Genomic DNA, 23,711 nt, shown 5'->3' with positions numbered 1-23,711 from the left:
TGGCGCCTGTGCTGGGCTGTACCTGGTCAGTGTCCTTGGTGCTGCCCTGCAGCATCTGGCCTGACCCCTCACCCCAGTGCACCTACTTGGAGCTCCAGCACTCACCAAGGTATGCCAAGGAGTGAGCAGCCCTCTGCCCCGTCCCCCATCCTGGAAGAAGTCAAGGTGGCCTCTGCCGCCAGCCAGCTCTGCTCCTGTGGGCTAGAGGCTGAGCACTTCAGCACTGGTTGTCCTCAATCAGGCCAGAGAGAAGGCAAATATTTTATTGTGTGTGTGTGTGTGTACATATATATTTGTTGTTGTTAGGTGCCATCAAGTCAGTTCCAACTCATAGCGACCATATGCACAACAGAATGAAACACTGCCCAGTCCTGCGCCATCCTCACAGTCATTGCTATGTTTTAGCCCATTGTTGCTGCCACTGTGTCAATCCATCTTGTTGAGGGTCTTCCTCTTTTTCACTAACCCTCTACTTTACCAAGCGTGATGTCCTTCTCAAGAGACTGATCCCTCCTGATAATATGTCCAAAGTATGTGAGCAGAAGTCTCACCATCCTCGCTTCTAAGGGACATTCTGGCTGTATGTCTTCCAAAACAGATTTGTTCGTTCTTCTAGCAGTCCATGGTATATTCAGTATTCATCGCCAACACCATAATTCAAAGGTGTCAACACACATACAACAAAATATATAGAGAGAATGAGGAATAGAAAGAGAGAGCGTGCCCTGGTGGCACAAACAGTTAAGCGCTCAGCTGCTAACCAAAAGGTTGGAGGTTAGAACCCATCCAAGGGCTCTGCAGGAGAAAGACCTGGCAATCTGCTCCCATACAGATTAGAACCTAGGAAACCCTATGGGGCAGTTCTACTCTGTCACATGGGGTAGCTATGAGGCAGAATCAACTTGACAGGAGTTTATCAATAGTTATATGTACATATAGACCACAATAAAAAGAAGAAAAAAAGGTTGGTGAGAGCATCTCTGTTTATGAGGCAGCGAAGGGCCACCTTCTGCACACACCATTTGGACACTTTGTGGCTGAGAATGTGAGTTCACAATTACCCCTCGGGCAGGGCCCTTTCTGAACATGCTTTAAGTGTGGCATTTAAAATGGATAAATCAAGATGATAGAAGCCAACAGGGCATTTTTAGCAGAAAAACAGGATATGTGTGCACTACTTCAGGTCCATGAATAATTTAGAAAATCACATCAAGGATATACTTACAGATTCAGGAAGTGGGAAGCAGGTTGTTTTGGGGAAACAAAAAGGCTGCCTAGGGATGGATGTGCCATTAAAACCCATTAGACAGGAGGCGGCAGCATCCCAGGGCTCAGCATCACTTGCTGTTGTGGAATTCTGAGCAGCCACCTCCAGATGAATGGAACCCAGAACTTTCCGGGGTTTAGAAGATCCACAAGAAGATGTTTCCTAGTTCCTAGGCATTTCAACAGTCCTCCAAATCGTCTCTGAGTACAAGATGTTTTGCAGAATCAGTCGATAACTGTTCCAGCTCCTAACCGTAACATGCTCTCCCAAAGCCCTGAGCCAAAGTAGCTGACGACACCAAGTCCTCATTGGGGTGACAGTGATGTTGATGACAGTTGATATTGCCAGAAGCTGTTTCGTGAAATGGTATCTTCTCAAAGACACTGTGTCTTCCCGTGGCAAAGGCTTGCTACAGAGTCTGCAAGGTGTTGTCTAATTTTTCCTGAGGTTTTTTTTCTTGTGGAGCTGGAAAGTCTCAAGGGGTTGGTGTTGTCATCATGGGAACTCTGCCATTATGTTAATTCAATGAAAGACTAGAAAAGTGCCTTTAATTCTGCATGGGATGGGCAGGGAAGCTAGCAGGGAGCCAGGTGGACTAACCAACCAGCTGTTTTGGAGGCCACACCTAATAAGATGAACAATTTGTGGGCAGCATATAAACAAGGATCATCAACAGCGGTCCTATCCAGTGCCCAGTGTCAACGGAGGCTCAAGGTCATTATCAGTTAACAAGGTCATATCAGAGTCAGGTGGATACCCATCCCTTCTGAGTGGTGTGTTATAAGAGTGGGGAACAGGGCAGAGACACCCAACAGGAAGGTACCATGTGAAAACGCACTGCCCTCAAGTTGAGTCCAACTCATAAGAACTGTATAGGACAGAGTAGAACTCCCCGTTCTAAGGCTGTAAATCTTTACAGAAGCAGACTGCCACATCTTTCTTCCATGGAGTGGCTGGTGGTTTTGAACCACCGACCTTTTGGTTAGCAGCTGAGTGCTTAACCACTGTGCCACCAGGGCTCCTATACCACGTGAAGATGCATCTAAATCTGAAGGAGCACCAAGTGATGCCTGGGGCTACCAGAGGTTGGAAGACTTAAGGAAGGATCTTCTCCTGGAGCCGACAGTGAGAGCATGGCCTGCTGACACCCTGAATTCAGACTCCTAGCCTCCAGAACCGTGAGAGAATGAATTTCTGTTCTTTAAAGCCACCATCTTTGTGTCTTTGATTGTGGCTGCCCTCAGACACTAAGACACTTCCCAGCTTAACAGCAGTTCCTCATCAAGGGGCAGTGGAGGTGTGCAAACTAGCGTTACTCACTGAAAGACATTCTGCAGGAAGCTCCATCAACGTGGAAAGTTTCTGCTTTCCATGTTTTTCCTGTGTCTCATAGGAATCCCAATTGCTAGAATCCTAGATGTTATGACATATTTTAGCAATTCCCGTGTTGGGATAGAGGCTTCTCCTGATTCACATAGCCACAGGGGCTGCTGAACCCAAGATCAGCAGGTCAGAGAGCAGGGCTTTTGCTCACAGGTTGTAAAGATCGACAGATCCCAAGATCAGCAGTCAAGATGGCGGCTAAGCCACTAGCTCAAGTCCCAGGAACTGGGGGTCAGACAAACATGAGCCAGTTGCGGGATACAGAACAAGCAAAAGCCACAAGCCTTACCAGAATGTCCACTTATATTCAATGTAGTCCACATACCAAGGAAACTCCCTTTCAACTGATTGGCTACTCACAGCAGATCCCATCATGAGGGTGATCACATTATATCAAATCTCAACAGGGAAGTGATCACAACATCATATGACTGCCAAACTACATCATAGCTGCCAAACCACTGAGAATCATGGCCCAGCCAAGTTGACACACAACCTTAACCATCACAATGACCTAGCCCAAAGCCTTGAGGGGGACGTACACGCAGAAATGATCACACCCAGGAGAAAACGGGGGGCATAGCCATCTACCTCTGGGGAGGTCTGTGGATATTCCAAAGCACTGAAATTTCTTTAAAGCTTCCTCTCTCAAATAACAAAGCATTCCAAATTTATATTCTAGTATATCCAAGTAAATGACAAAATGATTAAAAATTACTTGCAAGTTTTCAAATCTCGGCTTCCATCCCCACCTATGTTCCATGCCTCATGCCATCTTTCGGAAAGCACAGAATACAACACGTTTCTCTGTGGCTCGTCTTACGTCCCAGCACCCCTGAGCCAGCTGGGAGCATGGGGTACGTGACCCTAACCGAGACAATAGAGTGAGTCTTTCTGGGGGTACTCAAGTTCTACCAAGCTTTCTTGTACAAAAAGCAACTATTAGCAGTCTACTTCACTGTTGTTAGGTGCCTTCAGGTTGGCTCCAACTTATAGCTACCCTATGTACAACAGAAAGAAACACTGCCAGGTCCTGCACCATCCTCATACTTGTAGTTATGCTCGAGCGCATTGTTGCAGCCACTGTGTCAATCCATCCCATTGAGGGTCTTCCTCTATTTTGCTGACCCTCTACTTTACCAAGCATGACGTCCTTCTTTAGGGACTGATCCCTCCTGATAACATGTCCAAGGTATGTGAGACAAAGTCTTCTTTCTTTAAGTCTAATAATGAAGTAGATGAGACTTTGTCTACCTCATTATCCAACTTAAAAAAGAAAATGCTCTGTGGTTTGGGCTCAACCGCAGGAAGATCCTGGGTTTCTAGGCTTTTTTTGTTTTGTTTCATCTTTAAAACTGGGGAGAGGGGAGTGGGAGTAGACTTAATGCAGTTTGTGCCCACAGAATAGAAAGAATATGTACGTCTTACCATTATCTCTTCCACCTTGGATGGTGAGGCCATACAAAGCCCAGAATATCATACTCACTGAAGTACCAGTTCCATTGAAAAGCCCTATTTTCCAGGGAGTGAAACCTGGGCTGCATTAATAGACCACCCTACAGTCTCCACAACAAAGGCGGCATCCCTCCTGACCTTCAGCTGCTGCAGGGCTCTAGTCTAAGCTTGAGCCTCTCTCCCTCAGTGGTGTCTGCCTGTGTACAGTGCAGGAATATCTTGCTGGGCGTTTATGAATACGGCTCGGAAAAGCATGAGACCGTGAGCTGTCTGTCCCTGGATGGCACTGGGTCACCTCGCTTGAAGTTTTTGTGTCTGGAAACCCATGTTGTCTCTAGGCTGATCTCATTTCACATCGTGTTGGTTGTTGTCAAGTTGACTCTGACTCATGGCGACCTGATGTACAACAGAACAAAACACTGACCAATCCAGCACCATCTTCCTGATTGTTTGCATGCTTGAGTCTGTTGTTGAGATCACTGTGTGTTTTGAGAGCCTTCCAATCTAGAGGGCTCGTCTTCCAGCACCGTATCAGACAATGTTCTGTTGTGATCCATAGGGTTTTCATTGGCTGATTTTCGGAAGTAGATTACCAGGCCTTTTTTCCGGTTTGCCTTAGTCTGGAAGCTCTGCTGACACCTGTCCACCTTGGTGGCCCTGCTAGTATTTGAAATACTGGTGGCGTAGTCTCCAGCATCCACAGCAACATGCACGCCACCCCAGTACAACTGACAGCCGGGTGGTGGATTTCATGTTTAACTGCAGAGTTCCAGTGAATCTGTGTCCAGTGAGGGAGCAATGAGGAGAGGAGCCATTCCCAAGCAACCACGGTGACACGGCCAGGCATTGATTTGCTTTTCATTCAACATGCTTGTGTTGAAGAGCGTTTATATGCCAGGCCTGATTGCTGGGGTCTGGACTCTCAGAGGTGCATAAAATAAAGCCTCTGTCCTCAAGAAGAGGAGAAAAACACTTCATACGAAGATTGTGTTCTCCCAGAAGGGTGGAGGGAGAACTGTCAGGGGAGCTTGGCTCAGTTCCTGCAGTGAATCTGGGAAGTAAGTGAGCATGTTGGCCAGAGACCACAGCGGGAGGCCTGGCATTGACTGTGACACCGGAAAGACCCCGAGAGACAGTGGAATAGGTCAGAGTACACACAGGGCTCTACACAGGGCACTCACACTCACGTGAGGGTGACTCAGTCTTGGTGGAGGAATCATACCATGGTGCAACACTAACAGAGGCTAGAAGGGTGGTGCTTCCAGAATGACTGTGAGATCCTGTTAGAGCTTTCCGCATGCTGAGAGCCCTGAGGCAGTGGAAATGCCTGGATTGTCCATCAGGAAGCAGGGTTGCTTTTGGGGCGCTGACTCTTGACTGATCCCTGGCTGAGCTGTCCTCCTCACGCTTCCTTACCAGCAAGAACAGAGCCAGGGTGAAGGCTTAGGCTCGGGACAGGAGAGGAGAGGCCTGAAGAGGAGACCTGCAGAGTCCCTGCGTACCTGCATGCCACTTCGGTAACACAGCAGGAGCGAGCATCACATCCTGAAGTACGTGTGCATCTCAGCAGCCCCTTGCTCCTTCTCAAGCTGACTAAGATGAAGGTTTACTGACAAGGCGCGCTGCTGTCCTTATTTTGCCTTACTCATTCCAGCCCCATCGTCCAGTTCTTTGGGGGAGTGTCTTGATTTGTTGTGTTATACTCTGGGCATTGCTGTTTCTGACAGTGTGACTGGGGAGTCCACCTGCGGTTGGCAAGGTTCAGCGAGCAGATGAATCCTCATGGCATCACCAAGTTGACCACAACTTTATCTGATTAGTGTTTGCATCGCTTGACACTGAAGATTCCTGAGAATTGAGGGATCTCTTGTTGGCAAAACCAGGCATTTCCCAACTTCCTGGTCCAACAGAGAAGTAGCCAGGAGAGATACAGGACATGTGAGCTGCAGAGCATGAGGGTGTCGTGTGGGAGGGCTGACGAAGGTGGGCCACAGTGACCATTGCTTCGTTGGTGTCTTCTTGGTGCCTTACAGGCCCTTCAGGGAATCAGGGTCCCAGGAGACAGACTCATTTCTACCCCAGTCAGTGACCCCAGAAGGTCTGATTTTACCTCAGTTAGGTGGTTCACTGGTAGACTTCCCACCTTGCATGCGGGAGACCCAGGTTTGATTCCCAGCCAAGGCACCTCATGCACAGCCACTGCTTGCTGTCACTGGAGGCCTGTGTGCTGCTCTGATGCTGAACAGGTTTCACTGGAGCCTGCAGACTAAGATGGATTTGGAATAGAGGCCTGGCAATCTACTTCCAAAAATCAGCCAGTGAAAACCCTGTGGATCACCATGATCCAATCCACAACCGATCAAGAGAAGAGCGAAGGACTTGGCAGCATTTCTTTCCATTGTGCATGGATCGCCACAAGTGGGGGCCAACTCAACGGCAGCTAACAACAACAACAAGCTTACTGTTACCAACACAACAGAAACTACAGCTCTTTTGGTACTTTTCTCCCTAAAACATAGATGCTCATTTCATCTATTAAAAAAAAAAAATAAAGTTTTTAAAAGTAGGACCATGTTCGAGTCCACACACCTGGGCATCACTCCTGAGAGTAATGAGAATGTCGTCTTTGCCTCACCTGAACTGCTTGCCTTCGGGTTAGAGACGAGTTCACCAAGGAATCCCTCCATGATTCTCACCCAGTTTGTTTAGTGATTTTGTTCTTCTCGGATCTTGAAACTTGAGGGCCAGAATGTTGTTACGTTAGCAGCCTGGGGCAGGAGAAGCTGCGGTAAATTAGTATATGGCCACAGGCACAGCTGAATGACTCAGTCCCCCTGAGCCTAATTTTTAGACATAAGAGGAAGCATCGCTGGTCATATTTGGTAACCGCTGTGGTAGAGTTGGAAACACTCTCACTTTTTCTGTACACTTAGCTGTGTTTTCTCACACCACAGTGATGCACAGACCCCAACACGTGGGCATCCAAAGTGGAATCCATTCTGAAAGCTGAAAGGGGAGAGAGGGCCTCATTCCCAGCTAGCTGTCATTTTCATATAAATTGCCAGCACATTCACAAAATTGGCCAGAATCTGCCCAGAAAATGTCCTGAGACTTTATTCCATCTATTCTGAGTACTGTCTCCACACTACCCACTCCCCCTCCTCCCATCCCTCCCGTGTGCACACGAAGAACAGAGAGGCCAGGAGTGGATCTGTGAATGGAGAAATGAACCGTTCAGACCACAGGAGCCCCAACTGCTCGTGTCCGTGGGCATTCTAGGTCGGGAGAAGGGCTCCGGTGGGGGCTGGCAGTTCTTTGCTAAATGAATAAAAGACATTTTTGAGGAGTCTAAGTGAAATCCAAGACAGCAAGATGGAGTCTGTTATCAATTGAATTTTGTCTCCCAAAAAGTCATGTCGAAGCCTTGTCCCGGAGCCTGTGAATATGTCTTCGGTTGGAAATAAGGGTTTTCTTAAGCACTCAGGTGCTAACAGAAAGATTGGAGGTTTGAGTCCACCCAGAGGATCCTCAAAAGAAAGGCCTGACGACCTACTTCTGAAAAACCAGTTCTACTCTGACACACAAGGGATCGGTTTTTGTCATGTTAATGTGGTCATACCAGAGTAGGGTAAGTCCTAAACCTAATTCCTTCTGAGTTGTAAGAAGAGTGGACTAGACACAGAGACACACACAGGGGGAAGACAGACACCATGTGAGGATCACCTACAAGCAAAGGAACGCCAAGGATTACCAGCAGACACCAGAAACTGGGAGAGAGTCAGACAGAAAAAATAGATATGGTGAGACCCCGATTTGGACTTTTAGCCTCCAGAACTGTGAGAGAATACATGTCTGTTATTTAAAGCTGCTCAAGGGGTGGGTACTTCTCAGAATGGCTATGCACACTAATCAGGTTGTGCACACATCTGTAATCCAAGATGGAACCCACTGATATTCAAGACTGAGTCCTCTCAACAGCCCTTGGCATCACTTATTATGGGATATAGTGTAAGCGCACTGATCTTTGGCGCTACATCACCACCTTTGGAGGGCTAAGAAAGGTTAAACTGTGGTCACACTTTGTTCTTCTGCACCTGTGGGAGCCTGTAAAGGGGGAAGGGACTAGAAAAACACTAAGAAGGAGATAGTAACGCATGGGTTGTTTTAACCTTATCTCGTGTTGACAGAGCGTGGTTCCTATTTACCGAACTTCTAGATGGCAATCTTTTAACAGCTCTTTTGTTCTGCCAGCCCAGTTATCCCTATCTGTCTCACTAGGAAAATAAGACAGAGCCCTTACTAGTAGACAGAGAATTTCAGAAGAAACAACGGCATCCTTGTATTGATGTCCAAGTTCTCCTGCAGGCTGGGAGGGCCCATTCTGCCTGTACTTTCAAACCCACTCTCTAGCCCACAACTAGAGCCTTCCCTCCTGTTCCCTTCTCCAGATCTCCAACTCCACCCATCACTGTCTCTCAGTGAGAAGCAAGACCTGGGTGACAGGCAGAGCAGGGCGGTCCACAGCTCAGGAGTGGAGTCCGAGTGCATTAATGTCTTGGTGGTACAGAAGTTAAAGCACTCGGCTGACAAACAAAAGGTTGAAGGTTCACGTCAACCCAGAAGAAAGGCCCTGGCGATCTACTTCCAAAAACTCAGCCATTGAAAACCCTGTGGAACACAATTGTAGTCAGACACACGTGGGGTCACTGTGAGTTGCGGTTGACTCAATGGCAACCGTTTATTTTGTTTGTTTGTTTGTTTTATTGTTGTCACTGTTAATTTAAGGAGATTTCCAAAAAGGATTTTTACCACCAGGCTGTTTGCATGCATTCTCTGTGTGACCGGCTGGGAGCCTAGCCAGGCCCTGAATTATTTGAGAGGCTCCTGCTTCTCACTCCATGTCCTGTAGTGAGAGGCTCTGAGCCAGCTCTAGGCCTTGGTGGCCTCAATCCCTTGCCCCAGAATGCAGGCAGGACCTGGATTCTGATTTGTTGCACTGATAAAGCTACAGGAAAATCCTGACTGAGAGTTTGCACGTTGTTTTTGGTTGGGGGCATACAGGGGTGGGGGGCGTGGGCCTCATAGCTGTTTCTCTCGCCCTTGGAATCGTAAAGCTGTTAGATGTTCATGAAGTGACTTGGAAGTTAAAAACCCAGCCTGCACCGGCTTCATGAGACATTGGCAGTGTTGTACCACTTTTGCTGATTAGCCAGCCTGGGGGAAATGAGGCTAAAATTCATGGAAGCTAGCGTTGTTTTTAAACATCCCCCCGCCACACACACACACACACATACACACACACACTTCATCCATGTGCTGAACTCAGCTGCATTGGGCTAAAAGATGCAACTTCATTCTTAAAGTCAGTACTTGTGGCACAGGGAAGGAGCCCTGTGGTGCAGTGGTTAAAGCGCTCAGCTGCCAACCAAAAGGTTGGTGGTTCGAATCCACCAGCCATTCCTCAGGAGAAAGATGTGGCAGTCTACTTCTTAGAGATTATAGCCTTGGAAGCTCTATGAGGCAGTTCTGCTCTGTCCTATAGGGTCAGTATGAGTCACAATCGACTCCGTGGCAACAGGTTTGGTTTTGTGTTTTTGTGAACCAGGAGAGCAGGACTTCTCAGCATGCATCGTTTCGTTCTCAGAGAGAAAATGGTACCCTCTGTGATGATGACTGGGGGCTCTCCCTACCACGTTGGGTGGGTAGGGAGGAGTGAACCCCATATGCAAACAGAGTCTTGCTGGAGCATCTGCTGTGGCCCCTGGTCCTCAAGACACTGGTTCTGACGGTTCTGTCTCCTCGTTTCTGAAGGTTTCTGAGGGAAACCGCACTTCCTTGGCACTTGCAGCTTTCCTGGTGTCAGTGACCGTCACCAGTCAGCATCTCCGTGTCCAGTTCTCTAAGCCCACCCCTCCTTTATCGCTCTGCCTTCAATAATAAAGACTATGGCTGCTTATGGGGTGCTACCTGTGTGTCAGGGCCATGCCAGGCACTTTGTATTTGATGTGTTGAGACAGGCAGGGTACCCCACTTCCCTGCTGGTGTTTACCCAAGGTCCCACAGCTTATCAGAGCCGGTAGAGCCATGGCTCCCTCCAGGGGACCTTACTTCTAAGCCCCTGTGAACGACACACTGATGCATGGAATCCTCTGTGGACCCCTTTGTGGAGAAACCAGGAAATGGCAGAGCAAGGCAGCTCACAAACGGAGTGACTACCTGGTATTTGCACCTGGTTACATATGCCGTGTGCTGCTTACACCACCACCTGTCAGTGTGTGGTACTGTGGTGGCTTGTATGTCACTGTGATGCTGGAAGCAGTGCCACCAGCAGGGCCACCCATGGTGGAGAGGTTTCAGCAGAGCTTCCAGACTAAGACAGACTGGGAAGAAGGACCTGGTGGTCTCCTTCCAAAAATCAGCCAGTGAAAACCCTGTGGATCACTGAATATTGTCCAAGGCTTCTACTTGCTTGCTTTGGACATGTCATCAGGAGGGACTGATTGCTGGAGAAGGGCATCATGTCTGGTGAAGTATTTTAGGGCCAAAGAAGGTGAGAGAAACCCTCCATGAGATAGGTGCACACAGTGGCCTCAACAGTGGACTCTAACATACCAATGATCATGAAGACGGAGCAGGACTAGGCAACGTTTCATTCTGTTTTATATAAGGTTGCCATGACTCGGAGCCAACTCGACAGCAACTAACAACAGCATGCTGCTTATGTTATATGGTGTCCATATATAATAGGCTTTTATTTTTCGGGTCTTCAGTGGGAAATTGTCACTTCTTAGCTCATGTAGGAGTCTCCTGGGAGAGAGATTTCTCCTTGCACGCCAACTCAGGGGTTCGGAATATCTGTATGGGGTGTTGCAGGAATGATGGAAGAGCCCACCCCAGAGCAGCAGGGACCTGGGCGGGGGTAAATTAGCAGATGGGATGCCAGGACGGCAGATGGACAAGGGGTTTCCATCTCCCTTGTGCCTTGTGATGTGAAATAATGGGTGCCTGCTGAAAAGTCATATGGAACTGTATAATTCATGGGTGAGAGCTTATAGCTAATGGAAATTAACTTCCCTACTTCATGCCCATAGCTCATGTGAGTATGAATTTCAGGCCTACCGTCTCTTTCTTAGAGCAGTAACTAAAAATATTAGGAAGTCACATATCAAATTATCCATATAGATCCCAGAGGTATAAAGAAAATGTCACTAACATCCTGCTACGCCTTCCTTTTACATTTGTTAGAGTTTGGTGTGAAGTGAGATGCTTATATTAATTTGGAAAAATGTTTTCTATTACTGTTCTCTTGAAATAGGGATTGTTTGGTTTGGTTTCAATGCAATCAGGGTTTGAAGATAAAATTGAAATTCCCGTGTATGTGTTTGGCTGGTGTAGGGGTAGAGATGCCTTAGAGATTCTGGTTTGCTGATACACGAATTCTAAGTTCTGTGTGCTTTTTGTTTTGTCGTGTTTTTGTTTGTTCTTTTAATAGACCAGGCATTTGGAAAGACTTAAAGACCATGGGCTCCGTGTCTCTCTTTATATTCTTCATCACACTGCTTGTCCTGGGTCGGCAGGTAAGAAGTCTGTTACTTTTTATACCTCCTCTGAGTGCTTTGTTGATGTGCGTTGTAGTTACTTCAGTGCAAACCGATGTTGAAGAATGATCTCGTCCCTTAGGATAAAAGCAGGTAGCCTATATTGCATAAAGCATCACGAGCTATGGGTGCTTAGAAATAGACAAAAGGAAAAAGTCACTGCTTTTCTCCCCACAAGGCAAACTTTGTGAATGTCAGAGATGTGAATCCATTCATTTCCTGTTAAATCTGAAAATAAATGCTGTCGGTATTGTGAGCCGACAGGTGTTCCCCAGTAGCTGGCACTATTTGGGAAAATCTTCCCTCGACAGGTGGGTTTCTGCCTGCATTTCAGATGCTTCGCTCACTTGTCTCCCTTTGAAGTGTGTACCAATACCTCTGCTGTTGTTTTCAGTCCCTCTGAGAAGGATGGCCCTCTGTTCTGAAATGTGATTTTGTGCTGAGGACATAGCAGCCTTCCTCGGGTGCTCCCCCAGCTGGCTGCCCCATGGACTCGGGAGGCAGGACTGCCCAGGGCACTTACTCTCCCTCTGCCCCCACAGGCAGACGAGACTCGCCCTGGCCAGGCAGCTCGGCCTCAACAAAGCCTGCTTTAAGTTCTTTAATGAGTGTTGTAACACGAACAAAAGAGAGATGTATTTGGAAACAATAAATTAAGAGATGATACGGAGTGAATTATACACACACTACTAAACAGGTGCATTAACTATGTGGCAGGCACAATGGTTATGCACTCAGCTGCTAACTAAAAGGTCAGCGGTTCAAACCCACCCAGCGATTCTGCAGGAGAAAAGACCTGGCAATCTGCTTCTGTAAAGATTTCAGCCTAGGAAACCCTATGGAGCCATTCTACTCTGTCCTATAGGGTTGCTATGAGTCGGGATCGATTTGACAGCACACAACAACAGCATATATATCTGAGGGGCAAACTATGGACTCCTGAGTTGAGTTGTGGCTTCCAGCCTCACCCCACTAGAGAGCTGTTAATATTCACACAGTCAGTGCAGTCTTCATCCAGGCTGTCTGTCCAGCTCTGTCCTCACTGTCTTTCCAAGTCTCTCCTGGGCTGTGCTGTGCAGCCCTGCTGTTCCCAGTCTCTTCCCTCCCCAGCCTCCCTGCCTCCATCTCTGGAATTTTCTCAGTTCTGGGTCTTTCAGCTTGCAGCCTTGACCACCTGCAGGTTTCCTTGACCCCACAGCACCATAGTGCTGCATCTCTGGTGTCCATTGTTTCCTCCTGATACCTGCCTTTCTCTCCACTACTGGTGAGCTTTCTGCTCCCACTCATAGGAAAGAGCGGTGTTCCACTGAGGAACACCTCTCATTTGATGTGAAATAAGGGACTTCCTTGCAGAAGACCCCCCAGACAGTTGGCTCAGGATCCCACACAGCTATCCTTCAGTGGGCCGCACATTACTCGTTCCCTGCAGGGACTGCGTTGTTCTGCAGTGGCACCTGCTCAAGTCCACGCTCAGATCCCCTCCTCACCATACCTTCAGGAACCTCCGCTTGAGCTGGGTCCTCCCTTCCTCAGCCACTGAGATCATCAATGGAGCCCTGGTGGTACAGTGGTGAGAGCTGTGCTGACCAAAACATCAGCAGTTCGAATCCACCAGCCACTCCTTGGAAACCCTATGGGGCAGTTCTACTTGTCCCAAAGGGTCACTGTGATCCAGAATCACCTCGTTGGGAATGGGTATTTTCCACGTTAGAGGCCTTGTCTAGTGACTGCATAGCACCATTCCTGTTAGGACAGAGTGTGAAAAAGTTTGCGCTCATGTAAAACTTTCAGTATAAGCAAACTTTTAAAATTTCTGTTTTGCAGTCTTTTGAAAATATCTGGCTACATGAGGTAGAAATAAATGCCACACCAGGGGAAGAGGAATATATTTTGAGTGTCTCATGTATAAATTGATAATTGATCATTGTTCTTTCAGATCTCAAAACGTGGATCTTTTTTAAATTCCCATTTGTGGGTGAGAGTCTGCTTGTGTGTGGGTGTGTGTTTTTTGCACTGTCATTGATTGAGTTCATCAAACCAGCAAAACAAAAACCTTTTTTTAACTCACCTCTGCTGCATTTGTTTTAAGTCATTATCTGTGCTGAGAAGAACCCTCTGTGTTAGGCCCTGGGGAGAGCCACTCAGGGATATATCATTACATTATTTATGTCATGTTGTAACCGTGTGCCGTAGAATCGATCCCAACTCGTGTCGACCGTGTATGACAGACTAGAACACGGGCTTTGCTAGGTTGTAATCTTAATGGGAGTAGATGGCCAGATCTTTCCCCACAAAGCCGCTGGATGGCTTTGAACCACCAACCTTTCAGCTAGCAGCCAAATGCTCAACCATTGCACCACCAGGGCTCCTTATTTATGTCATAGGAGGCACAAAACAATGCCAAGACCAAAAAGACCCTTTGTCAGAAAGCGGGCCTCTCCATGTCTGCAATGTTAATAATAAAAAACCAAAAACCAAACCCACTGCCATCGAGTCAATTCCAAATCATAGCAACCCTATAGGACAGAGTGGAACTGCCCCATAGAGTTTCCAAGGAGCACCTGGTGGATTTGAACTGTTGACCATTTGGTTAGCAGCCGTAGCACTTAACCACTGCGCCACTAGGGTTTCCACGTTAATAATAACTGGTTAGAAAAGATAAAAATTTTAATACCTTATAAAGCATGAACAAGTCTGATTTTACTAGCAGGCACTGTCTTAATTAAATGATATAAAAAAGGATTTGGTCTAAATTTAATGGCATTCTCTCAGGACTCTGCAGTCCCAAATGAAAAAAAAGTGCACGTTTTTAAAATGAATATTTAATTACAAAACTTGTGGAGGGAAAACTGGTTTGTAAATATTAAAGGCAGAACCCCACAGACGAACACTACTAGTTGTAAGGTGTAAATCGTTAAACCCTGCGCTGTCTCTGCCAACCCAGTTCTGATTTTTCCTGCATGCATTATTTATACGTGACTGTGCCTTCTGTCAGAAACGTAACTACATAGGAACCTTTCATGCCATCGTTACTTCCAAGCCTCTGATAGAGCTGTTTTCTCCATTCCTGAGGCTGGTTCTTTACTTGTTTTCCTGTCTTTGTGTTTTTGCCAGTCACTGCGAGAGGCTGACGGAAAGACATTTTGGGGGGACAGGGGGTTTAGCGGTGGGGTGGTGATACTGTTTGGGATTCTTTTTTGGTTTTGTTTGGTTCTTTTTTTATTTTTTTTCTCTTTAAAACCTCCGTCTCTGGCAGGACAAGATGCCTACTGTGTCTTTACCTCTGTGTCCTCTTGTAACAGAATGAATATTACTGTAGGTTAGATTTCCTGTGGAAGAACAAGTTCAAAAAAGAGCGGGAGGAGATCGAGACCATGGAGAACCTGAACCGCGTGCTGCTGGAGAACGTGCTTCCCGCCCACGTGGCTGAGCACTTCCTGGCACGGAGCCTGAAGAACGAGGTCAGGTCGGGGGCTGGGGCTGGGGTGGCAGGGACAGGTGGCAGGGCCCCCGCAGTGACTGAGACACGGTGGCCTGCAAATGCCCGGGCTTGGGGACACACCCAGCGTGGCCAGCATCCGGTAGATCTCAGGAGGGCCTCTGGAAGCCTCTGGGGGCCATGAGTTAGAGTCATCTCTAAAGGATTAGCCTGCATTTGGTTCATTATTAAATGGTTGTCCAAGAAGTCCTCACACCTAAGATTTCTTCCTCACTCGAGGGAGGTTCTGAATGTACAGTATGAGGTGCTGTGGTCCCAGGCATGCTGTCAAAGTGGCCACTTCCCACCTCCCTGGTGTGCGAGGCCCAAATCAAGAGACAAGGCCATAAGTCTACACATTCCACACATCGGTCGCTTCCCTGCTCTCGACTTCCCTGAAAGCCCTTGCCAAACAAAAACCAAGCAAGTTGCCGTGAAGTAGACGCCAACTCATGGCAAGCCCGTGTGTGTCAGAGTAGAATTGTGCTGTGACCTTTTGGAAGTAGATCTCCAGGCCTTTCTTCTGAGGTGCCTTTTGGTTACTAGTTGAGTGTGTCAACTGTTTGTACCACCCAGCAACTCAGGAAAGCCCCTAGGATCTCAGAATTTCAAATGAGATAGAAAGGACTTGGGAGTTACCCATCCAAGAGCAGATCAGAGCCACTAATGGAAATGGGAATCTCATGGAAAGTTCAAAGAAATGAATATTTAACTAGAGTGGAAAAGACTAAGGTGCCATTTAGATGTTGAGTTGGCTGATGAAGTGAAATGTCATGAAATCTGTTTAATATTGTTGACTTGGAAGAGTAACCACATGTGTCCACTGTGGGACTTTATCAACTTAAGAAGCACACAGTTGAGCACCTACTGCATGTAAAGTTGTGCTACATACTGTAGAACTTCGGATATGGATAAGACACAGTCTCTGAGTTTAGGAAATTTTAAATGGGAGTCGGGGGAAGTTGGGAAGAAGCAGAGGGGGCCTCTTGATAAAGAAACTTGTTAACAGATAAGCTCCACTCTATTGATACTACAGTACAAAGCAACTTCACGTGAGAAGGCTTTGAAAAGCGATTCCGTGGCGTATTTGAAGCTGACTTAGGGAAACATCAGGCGGGAGGTGAAGTGTTGGACGTGATGATTCTTGTCTGCGTGGAGGCAACAGTGTGTGACCCCCAGTCCCAGGGCACACGTGACAGAATACATTCTGTCTCTTTTCTGTTCCTTTGCCTTGTTTGTTTCTTTATTCACCTGTTCATCTCTTGAGATTTTTAAATATACACAGCAAAACATATACTAAGATGACAATTTCAACATGTACAATTCAGTGACACTGATTACATTCTTCAAGTTGTGCAACCATTCTCACCCGCCTTGTCTGAGTTGTTCCTCCCCCATTAACATAAATTCATTGCCCGCTAAGTTTTGTATCTAATCTTTCGAGCAATTTGGAAACCCTGGTGGTGTAGTGGTTAAGAGCTATGGCTGCTAACCAAAAGGTAGGCAGTTCGAATCCACCAGGTGTTCCTTGGAAACCCTGTGGGGCAGTTCTATTCTGTCCAGTCTGTCACTGTGAGTTGGAATCGACTCGATGGCAGTGGGTTTGGTTTTTTTTTGGTTTGGTTGTCCATTTAAACATATAGATAGCTCTTTAAAAGAGCACGATGCTCAAGGTAGACATTCTTTACTAATTAAGGTAAAATTTTTTTTTTTTTATTCTTTTTTTTTTTATAAAGAAGACTTGAGGGGATATTTTTGGCTTAAAGTTTAAAGATTGTCTCAGGGCAATAGTTTCAGGGACTCATCTAGCCTAAGTGGCTCCAGAAAGTCTGGATTCGACGAGAATTCAAATTCTGTACCACTTTTCCCCCTTATGATCAGGGTTCTTCTATAGAATCTTTGACCAAATCATCAGTTTTTTATTAGAAATACAGGAGTATCTTTACATCTGCATGTCTAACTGTCTTAGTCACGGTCCCCTAGAGAAACAGAACCAGTAAAATTATATATGTATATATGTATACACACACACGCACTCACTCACTCACTCACTCACTCACAGAAGTTTACTTCAAGGAATTGGCTCACACAATTGTGGAGGCTGGCAAGCCCAGAATCCGTAGGTCAGACTACAGGCTGGAGACTCCTGTAGGCTTGCATCCCAAAATCCTTAGGTCAGATGAGGGGAAGAATGAAGAACAGAGGAATTCTGACGAAATGTCTGTTTATGGTCTGGACGTAGAATACATTCTCATAAAAACTCCCCTTTTGCTGTTAAGTCCTTCAGCTGATTGGATAAGGCCCACCCACATTGTGGAGGGTGATCTGCTTTACTTTAGGCCAGCCGACCTCATCACATGTGACTACTTCATCACAGGGTCTAACTAGCGTTTGACCACACCACTGGGCACCGTGGCCTAGACATCATACTAACTTTGCATCCAGTGTTTAAGTTCCGCATGTGCACAGTTTGACCTCTGCCCTGTGGCCGTACTGATGCTGGGGCCTGGGTGCAGACTGAAGGGGACAGAGGTGGCCCTGCCCTCAGGACTCCCAGTCTTGGGGAGGGGACAGGGTCTTGTTCCCCAAAAGGGCCCTAGGAGCATACACACAGAAGTCCAGAAAGGCCTTTGTGAGGAGATGACTTCTGAACCTGAAAAGAAAGTGCTAGAAACTAACTGGGAGATGGGTGACAAGGAGGAGGAGGGGCAGAGAGAACATCCAGGCTCCAAGCAGCTCTTTTTGTCCAGGCACTAGGAGAGCGCCTTGTTCAAGACCTGCGAAGAGCCCAGTGGGGCAGGCAGGAAGAGGGGAAGGGGAGGATCAGTTCTTTTTGCAGTGAGCTGAAAAGAGTACTATGGCTGCAACAATGGGTTCAAACATACCAACGATCACAAAGGTGGCGCAGGACCAGGCAACGTTCAGTTCTGTTGTACATGGGGTCGCCACCACGGCGAATAGTAACAATGACAAAAGGAGTATGGATTCCCTAGGTGGTACAAATAGTTAGCATGCTCATCTGCTAACCAGAAATGTTGGAGACTCAAGTTCACCCAGGTGTGCCAAGGATCTGCTTCCAAAACATAAGCCACTGAAAATCCATGGACACCATTTTACTCTGGCACACATGGGGTTGCCATGAGTAGGAGCCAACTCCATGGCTCCTAGTACTGGTTACTTCTGTTAAATACGCCCAGCTGCCTCACACAAGTCTCCTGTGCCTTCACCCATGTTGTCCTCATCATGGGGAAATGCCAGCCTAGCTCTCATGAGCCCTGAACTAGAGACGTGAGTTCGAGCCCTGGATCATTCACCACTTGCTGCATGGACATTTGGAAACTTCTCACAGGCAAGGTGGGAGCAGTACCTTTAGGGGATACTAGCTCTGTGTCACATGAAGGAGAATGAGTCCCTTGGGGCCTGTATTTAAGGGACCCAGGTTTCCTGAATGCAGGACTGAGCTGAATGAGCTGTCTTCTTGAGCCACACCTGGGAGCTTGGTGGACAGGTGCTGATTATTTGAAGGGGGATCATTTGAATGTCATCCTGTGTCATCCTGTGCACACTGGGAACTAGAGCTTCAAACCGGTTCTTCCTGGCTCAATCATGGCCAACAAAGCAAAACCAGAACGGACAAGAATTTGCAACATGTGGATGTACCAGAACGATAAATGGAACAGGAAAAATTACGGTCCATGCCCTGTTAGAAATTTCATCTTCCTCTTAGAAAACAAGGGCAGCACGTGCATTGCATAGCAACCAAATCCTTTGACCAGCAGAGTCAGAAACAGTGGTGCCCCGTTCAAAGATGGCAGCCAACCATATGAGGCTCCTGAAAGGGCTCACTACACCTCTTCTGAATCTCCCATTCCAGGGCTTTCACCTGTTATTTTTCCTTTTCCAGTTATCATTCCAGTATACCCACATATTACAAATTCGGTTCTGTTCTGATTTCATTGTGTTGGCCATAACTGAACCAGTTTGAACCAGTTGAAAACCCTGCTGGGAACCCACCTTCAAGCATTCGAATGATCCCCCTGCAAATAATCAGCACCTGTCCACCAAGCTCCCAGGTGTGGCTCAAGGAGACAGCTCATTCCTGCATTCAGGAAACCTGGGTCCCCTAAATATAAATCTGAATGAGCCCAGCCTACAGCTCACAGGAGAATGAGCAGCAGCTCAGCCTCCAGGGCTTTCCAGATTCTCACTATGAGAAATGGCCCTGCATCCCACAATACTGTATGAATGGGCTCTGAATGTTGCTACGAGCCCAGCAATTCACAACATCTTTGGATTTGCACTGTCAAACTGCTGACTAGGAGGATGGAAGGACAGGCACTCAGTTTTAAATTGGGGACTTCAGACTAATGAGACGACCTTCAAATGGTTAGCCTATTCTGCCCGGCTATGGGCAGCAGGTTCTATTCAGCTACTCAACATGGAGCTCCCCCTGGCTATAATGTTCTATGTTTTACTGCCAATTTTTACTGGTTAGGGTCGATATCGGGAGGCTACTCAATAGTCAGAGTAAGGCCTCAAGGAAATTAAAAAAGCTCCAGAAAGAAATTAAAGGTTTCCAGAGCTCCCTGAAGTCAGAGGAGGCCCCTCTGTCCAGTGAGAGATCCCACACATGTGCCGCAGCTGAGGATCAAATCATGTAGGAAGATTCTGTTAACTATGATCCTCATATGAATTTTTTTTTTCCACTTGCCATCAAGTCAATTCCAAGTCGTGGCGACCACGTGTGTCAGAGTAGATCTGTGCTCCGCAGGGCTTTTAATGGCTGATTTTTTGGAATTAAATCACCAGGCCTTTCTTCTGAGGTGCCTCTGGGAGGACTTGAACCTCCAACCCTCAAGAAAACATCCAGCACTTTAACCAAGCAAGTATGCAAACTTATGCAAAATATGAGGGTCATAGGAATGGCTTCCTTCTCTACCTGTTTAGGACCTGAATAAAGTGGAGAACAAAAACCATTGTGTTTACATTGCTCCGGTATCTGACATTGGAGACATTCACCAAGGGACTCAGGGCAGCATCATAGTCCCAGCACCCTCACCTCATTCTGCATGGAGAGACTTGGTATTTTAGAGTGGGGGTGGATGAGGAAAGGACAGTGATACTTTCAGTCCCAACGTAAATGTCACGGCAGCTCACGCCACACGAATCCATTTCGAATGAGCACCTTGTGATGCGTCTAGGGAGACTCTGGTCCTGCTGGTCTGTGAGTCTCTTAGGAATAATCATAGGAAGCCAGACTTGGGCCAAAAATAGAAAACCAAAAAAGGAAATGAGGGAGGGAGGGAGGGAAAGAGGAAGAAAGGAAAGGAAAGAAAAGGAATAGGACCAGGCTTCATTTTTATTTCCCTCTGTGAAATCAGATTACACACACTTCACTTCTGACTCACAGTGAGGCCCTGGACCGGAGCCACTCCACTGTGTAATTCCTGCTCTGAGCAATGGCAGCTTCCCTGGACCAGAACCAATGCACTGGGCTCTGGGGGAGACCCGGGGAGCAGCCTCCGTCTCTCTTCAAGACGTAGTTTATAGTTGTTGATCGTCTCAATCAGGGGTAGGTGGGGGTGCTGTGAATCTCCCCCCACTTCATGGTTTTCTGGAACAATTCTTGAGGAAAAAACGCATGGGACGTGAGCCATGACCTACGTTAACAGGCAGAGTCTGAAGTGGCATTTCTGTTCTCCTGCCCATGGTGTCAACGCACGGAGCAAATCCACTCCCTCAGAAAAAAGGGAGGGCAGACAATTTATCCAGGGACACTGCATTCCAGAAAGCTTTTTGTTTTGCTGAAACACAGATCCTAAGTCTGTGCTCAGAGCGAGGGACATAGGACCGCCACTGGGTCTGAGCCCAGGTTTGCAGGTGTCTCTTCCTCCTCTTCTTTCAAGGGGCAGGTGTGTTTCTTAGAACCCCCTTGAGCTTTTCCACCAGCAGTAACTGCCATGATCACATTCGGGCCCCACTGACACCCAAGCTCAGCGGGAGGCTCCTGGCCACACAAGATGCCAACCGCTCTGTGCTGTGAGGCCCACTTCTGAGACCGTTGTGTTACAGCAAGAACACCTCCGAGAGGCCCTTGAGCAGACCTCAGCACCAGCTTTCACCACAAGATGAATACACCGCCCCTAGTCACCCGGTCCTCCGGCAGCTGAGTGCTGGGTGGGAGGACTGTGTGTGTATGATTGTGAGCCAGGCACCTCATCCCGAGGAAGCTAAGGTTTGATCCCGCCAGCCACTGATGTCACTATGGGGGTCCAGGAAACACCTGTGCACAGACGGCAGCCACCATTCAATGAACCACAAAAGGCCCCAGACGGTCGCTAGACAGTCACGCAAAAGCATTGCCACCAGTTTCTGTTAGGTTAGAATGCCACTCTGATGCCTAAAGAGGTTCTTTTTTGTTTCTTAGTAGTTTAGTTCCCCTGAGCCTTGACTGGTGGATCAGTTAAGTGTTAGCTGGCCATTTAGGACAAGGTGCTGAACTCTTAGCACATGGATCAACTGGGGGAATGTGGTGACCAGAGCCCCTATCACTGCACCCATATCAGGGGGACAGGGCTGGCCTGGAGACTCATAAACCCTGGGCTTAATGCAACTGTGTGCCTTTTCTAGAACATACTAAGCCCTGCCAGCTTGGGTAAGAAGCCCCTCTTCTGAGGTCCAGACCTGACCCAGGCCTGGACATGAGCAGCGCTGACCACAGCCTGCTTTGATGTTCTCTGTACTTGCTTTCGCTCTCCAGGGGGACTCCGAGCTCCTGGGGCCAGGCCTCTGCTCTTTGTGTGGCATGAAACCTAGCACATAGTAGGTACTCAGTTGGAGTGTGTGTGCGTGTGTGTGTGCGCGTGCCTAAAAGATGCTAGAGTGAATTTCATTCTACTTGGATCTCCAATCAACATCCACAGAAACAGCAGTTAGGAAATTAAATGACGTATTGCGTTGGGCAAATCTGCTGCAAAAGACCTCTTTAAAATCTTAAAAAGCAAAGGCGTCAGTTTGATGACTGAGGTACACCCGACCCAAACTTTTCAGTCACCTCATAGGCATGCAAAAGCTGGGCAAAGAAAAAGAAAGACTGAAGAAGAATTGACACATTTGAACTGTGGTGTTGGCATGGCAAAGAATATTGAATATACCGTGGACTGTCACAAGAAGGAACAAATAAGTCTTAGAAGAAATACAACCACAGTGCTCCTTAGAAGTGAGGATGACGACACTTTGGCCCACTTACTTTTTGACACATCATAAGGAAAGGAAAGGCCAATTGCTAGAAAACAGCATATTTGGTAAAGTAGAGGTTCTTAAAAAAAGCAGGGAGGCAGGGCCAAGATGGCAGGAGAGCCAGATGCTTCCTGCAATCCCTCTTACAAAGACCTGGAAAATCAAATGAAACGATTGTATTTATGACAAACTAGGATCTCTGAATATCAAAGGCAAAGTTAGAAAACGGACTAAGTGGCAGGGGGAGGGTGAGATGGTTCAGAAGCTGAGAGGAGTTGCTGGACCTGAATCGCTGAGACCCCTCAGGCATCATTCCCAGAAGCAGCTGTGGCAGGCTGGTGCTAGCGTTCCACCACAGTTTTCTCAGGGAGAAGCAGCCAGCCGCACAGCCTACTCACACCTCTGGAACCACAGAACAGCACCCTTGGCAAAAGCTAAGGACTTGCGTATATTTTACTGGGCCCCCCGCCCCCAAGCCGGCTTCAGTGGCTGCTGATTTCCCTGTGCTTGAGATAGGCCCTGCTGACCACCTGGATCTGTTCTCCCAGCTTCGGAAAAGGAATAAATTCACAACAGGGGGAAAAATAATTTGCCAGCTCCACTAACCTGGGGAACTCAGGACAAAAGCGGCTCCTGTCCAGGCATAAGCAGTCTGTGGACTTTGAATACCTTTCCCACCTGCATAGACCTGTGTGGGCCTATTCCAGGAGAATAGGCCCTTGTTGGCAGCCTGTGACTGTTTAAGCTGTGCGGTGGAGAGGTGGATATTTGATACTTGACACAGCTTTGCCTATTAAACAGGGTCCTCATCTACAAACATCAAAGGCCTGAGGACTGGTGGCTCCTCCCAGGTCACCCAGGCCTTGCGACAGGGGTCCAGGGATAATTGGTACCTCCCAGTCCTTACAAGCAAAACTATTGGGTGCCCATGGTCCTTCTGCAGAACCCACCCATGTGTACACTCTAGGGAACAGGGACATGCTTTCCTCAGACACACCTGGGGGATGATTCTCAGCCCCATGCCTTGTTTAGGACAGGACCCCTTCCTGCTGCAACCAGATACCAATACCTACACCAATCACCCCTACCCCTCTAAGACTGTAGGACAGAGCCTGTACCACACACTTGATGATCAGCTACCCAGACACCTAAGCTGAATTCCTACAAGAAAAGTGAATGGACTCTTAGACTGATATACCTGATAACAGCTCTAGCCATCTGGGGACGGAACATCAGAGCTCCAAAGGTGAAAATAATTAAGTTAACTCACTCAAGCAACCCATTTGGACAT

General features: G+C 47.5%; 1 protein-coding gene across 3 annotated transcripts in view; it reads left to right on the top strand.

The window, feature by feature from the left end:
* Window positions 1–23,711, top strand: part of ADCY2 (adenylate cyclase 2) — a 527,505-nt gene that overhangs the window by 463,875 nt on the left and 39,919 nt on the right. For all 3 annotated transcript variants that reach the window (XM_049860641.1, XM_049860650.1, XM_049860633.1), the window contains 2 exons: window positions 11,598–11,682; window positions 15,006–15,164. In XM_049860641.1, the coding sequence (XP_049716598.1) occupies window positions 11,598–11,682; window positions 15,006–15,164 (244 nt within the window). The remainder of the gene's footprint in view (window positions 1–11,597; window positions 11,683–15,005; window positions 15,165–23,711) is intronic.

Source organism: Elephas maximus, chromosome 2, assembly GCF_024166365.1.
Source record: "Elephas maximus indicus isolate mEleMax1 chromosome 2, mEleMax1 primary haplotype, whole genome shotgun sequence".
Taxonomy (NCBI): domain Eukaryota; kingdom Metazoa; phylum Chordata; class Mammalia; order Proboscidea; family Elephantidae; genus Elephas; species Elephas maximus.
Note: the sequence above shows the minus strand (reverse complement) of the source record. Positions and strands in the feature narration are given on the sequence as shown.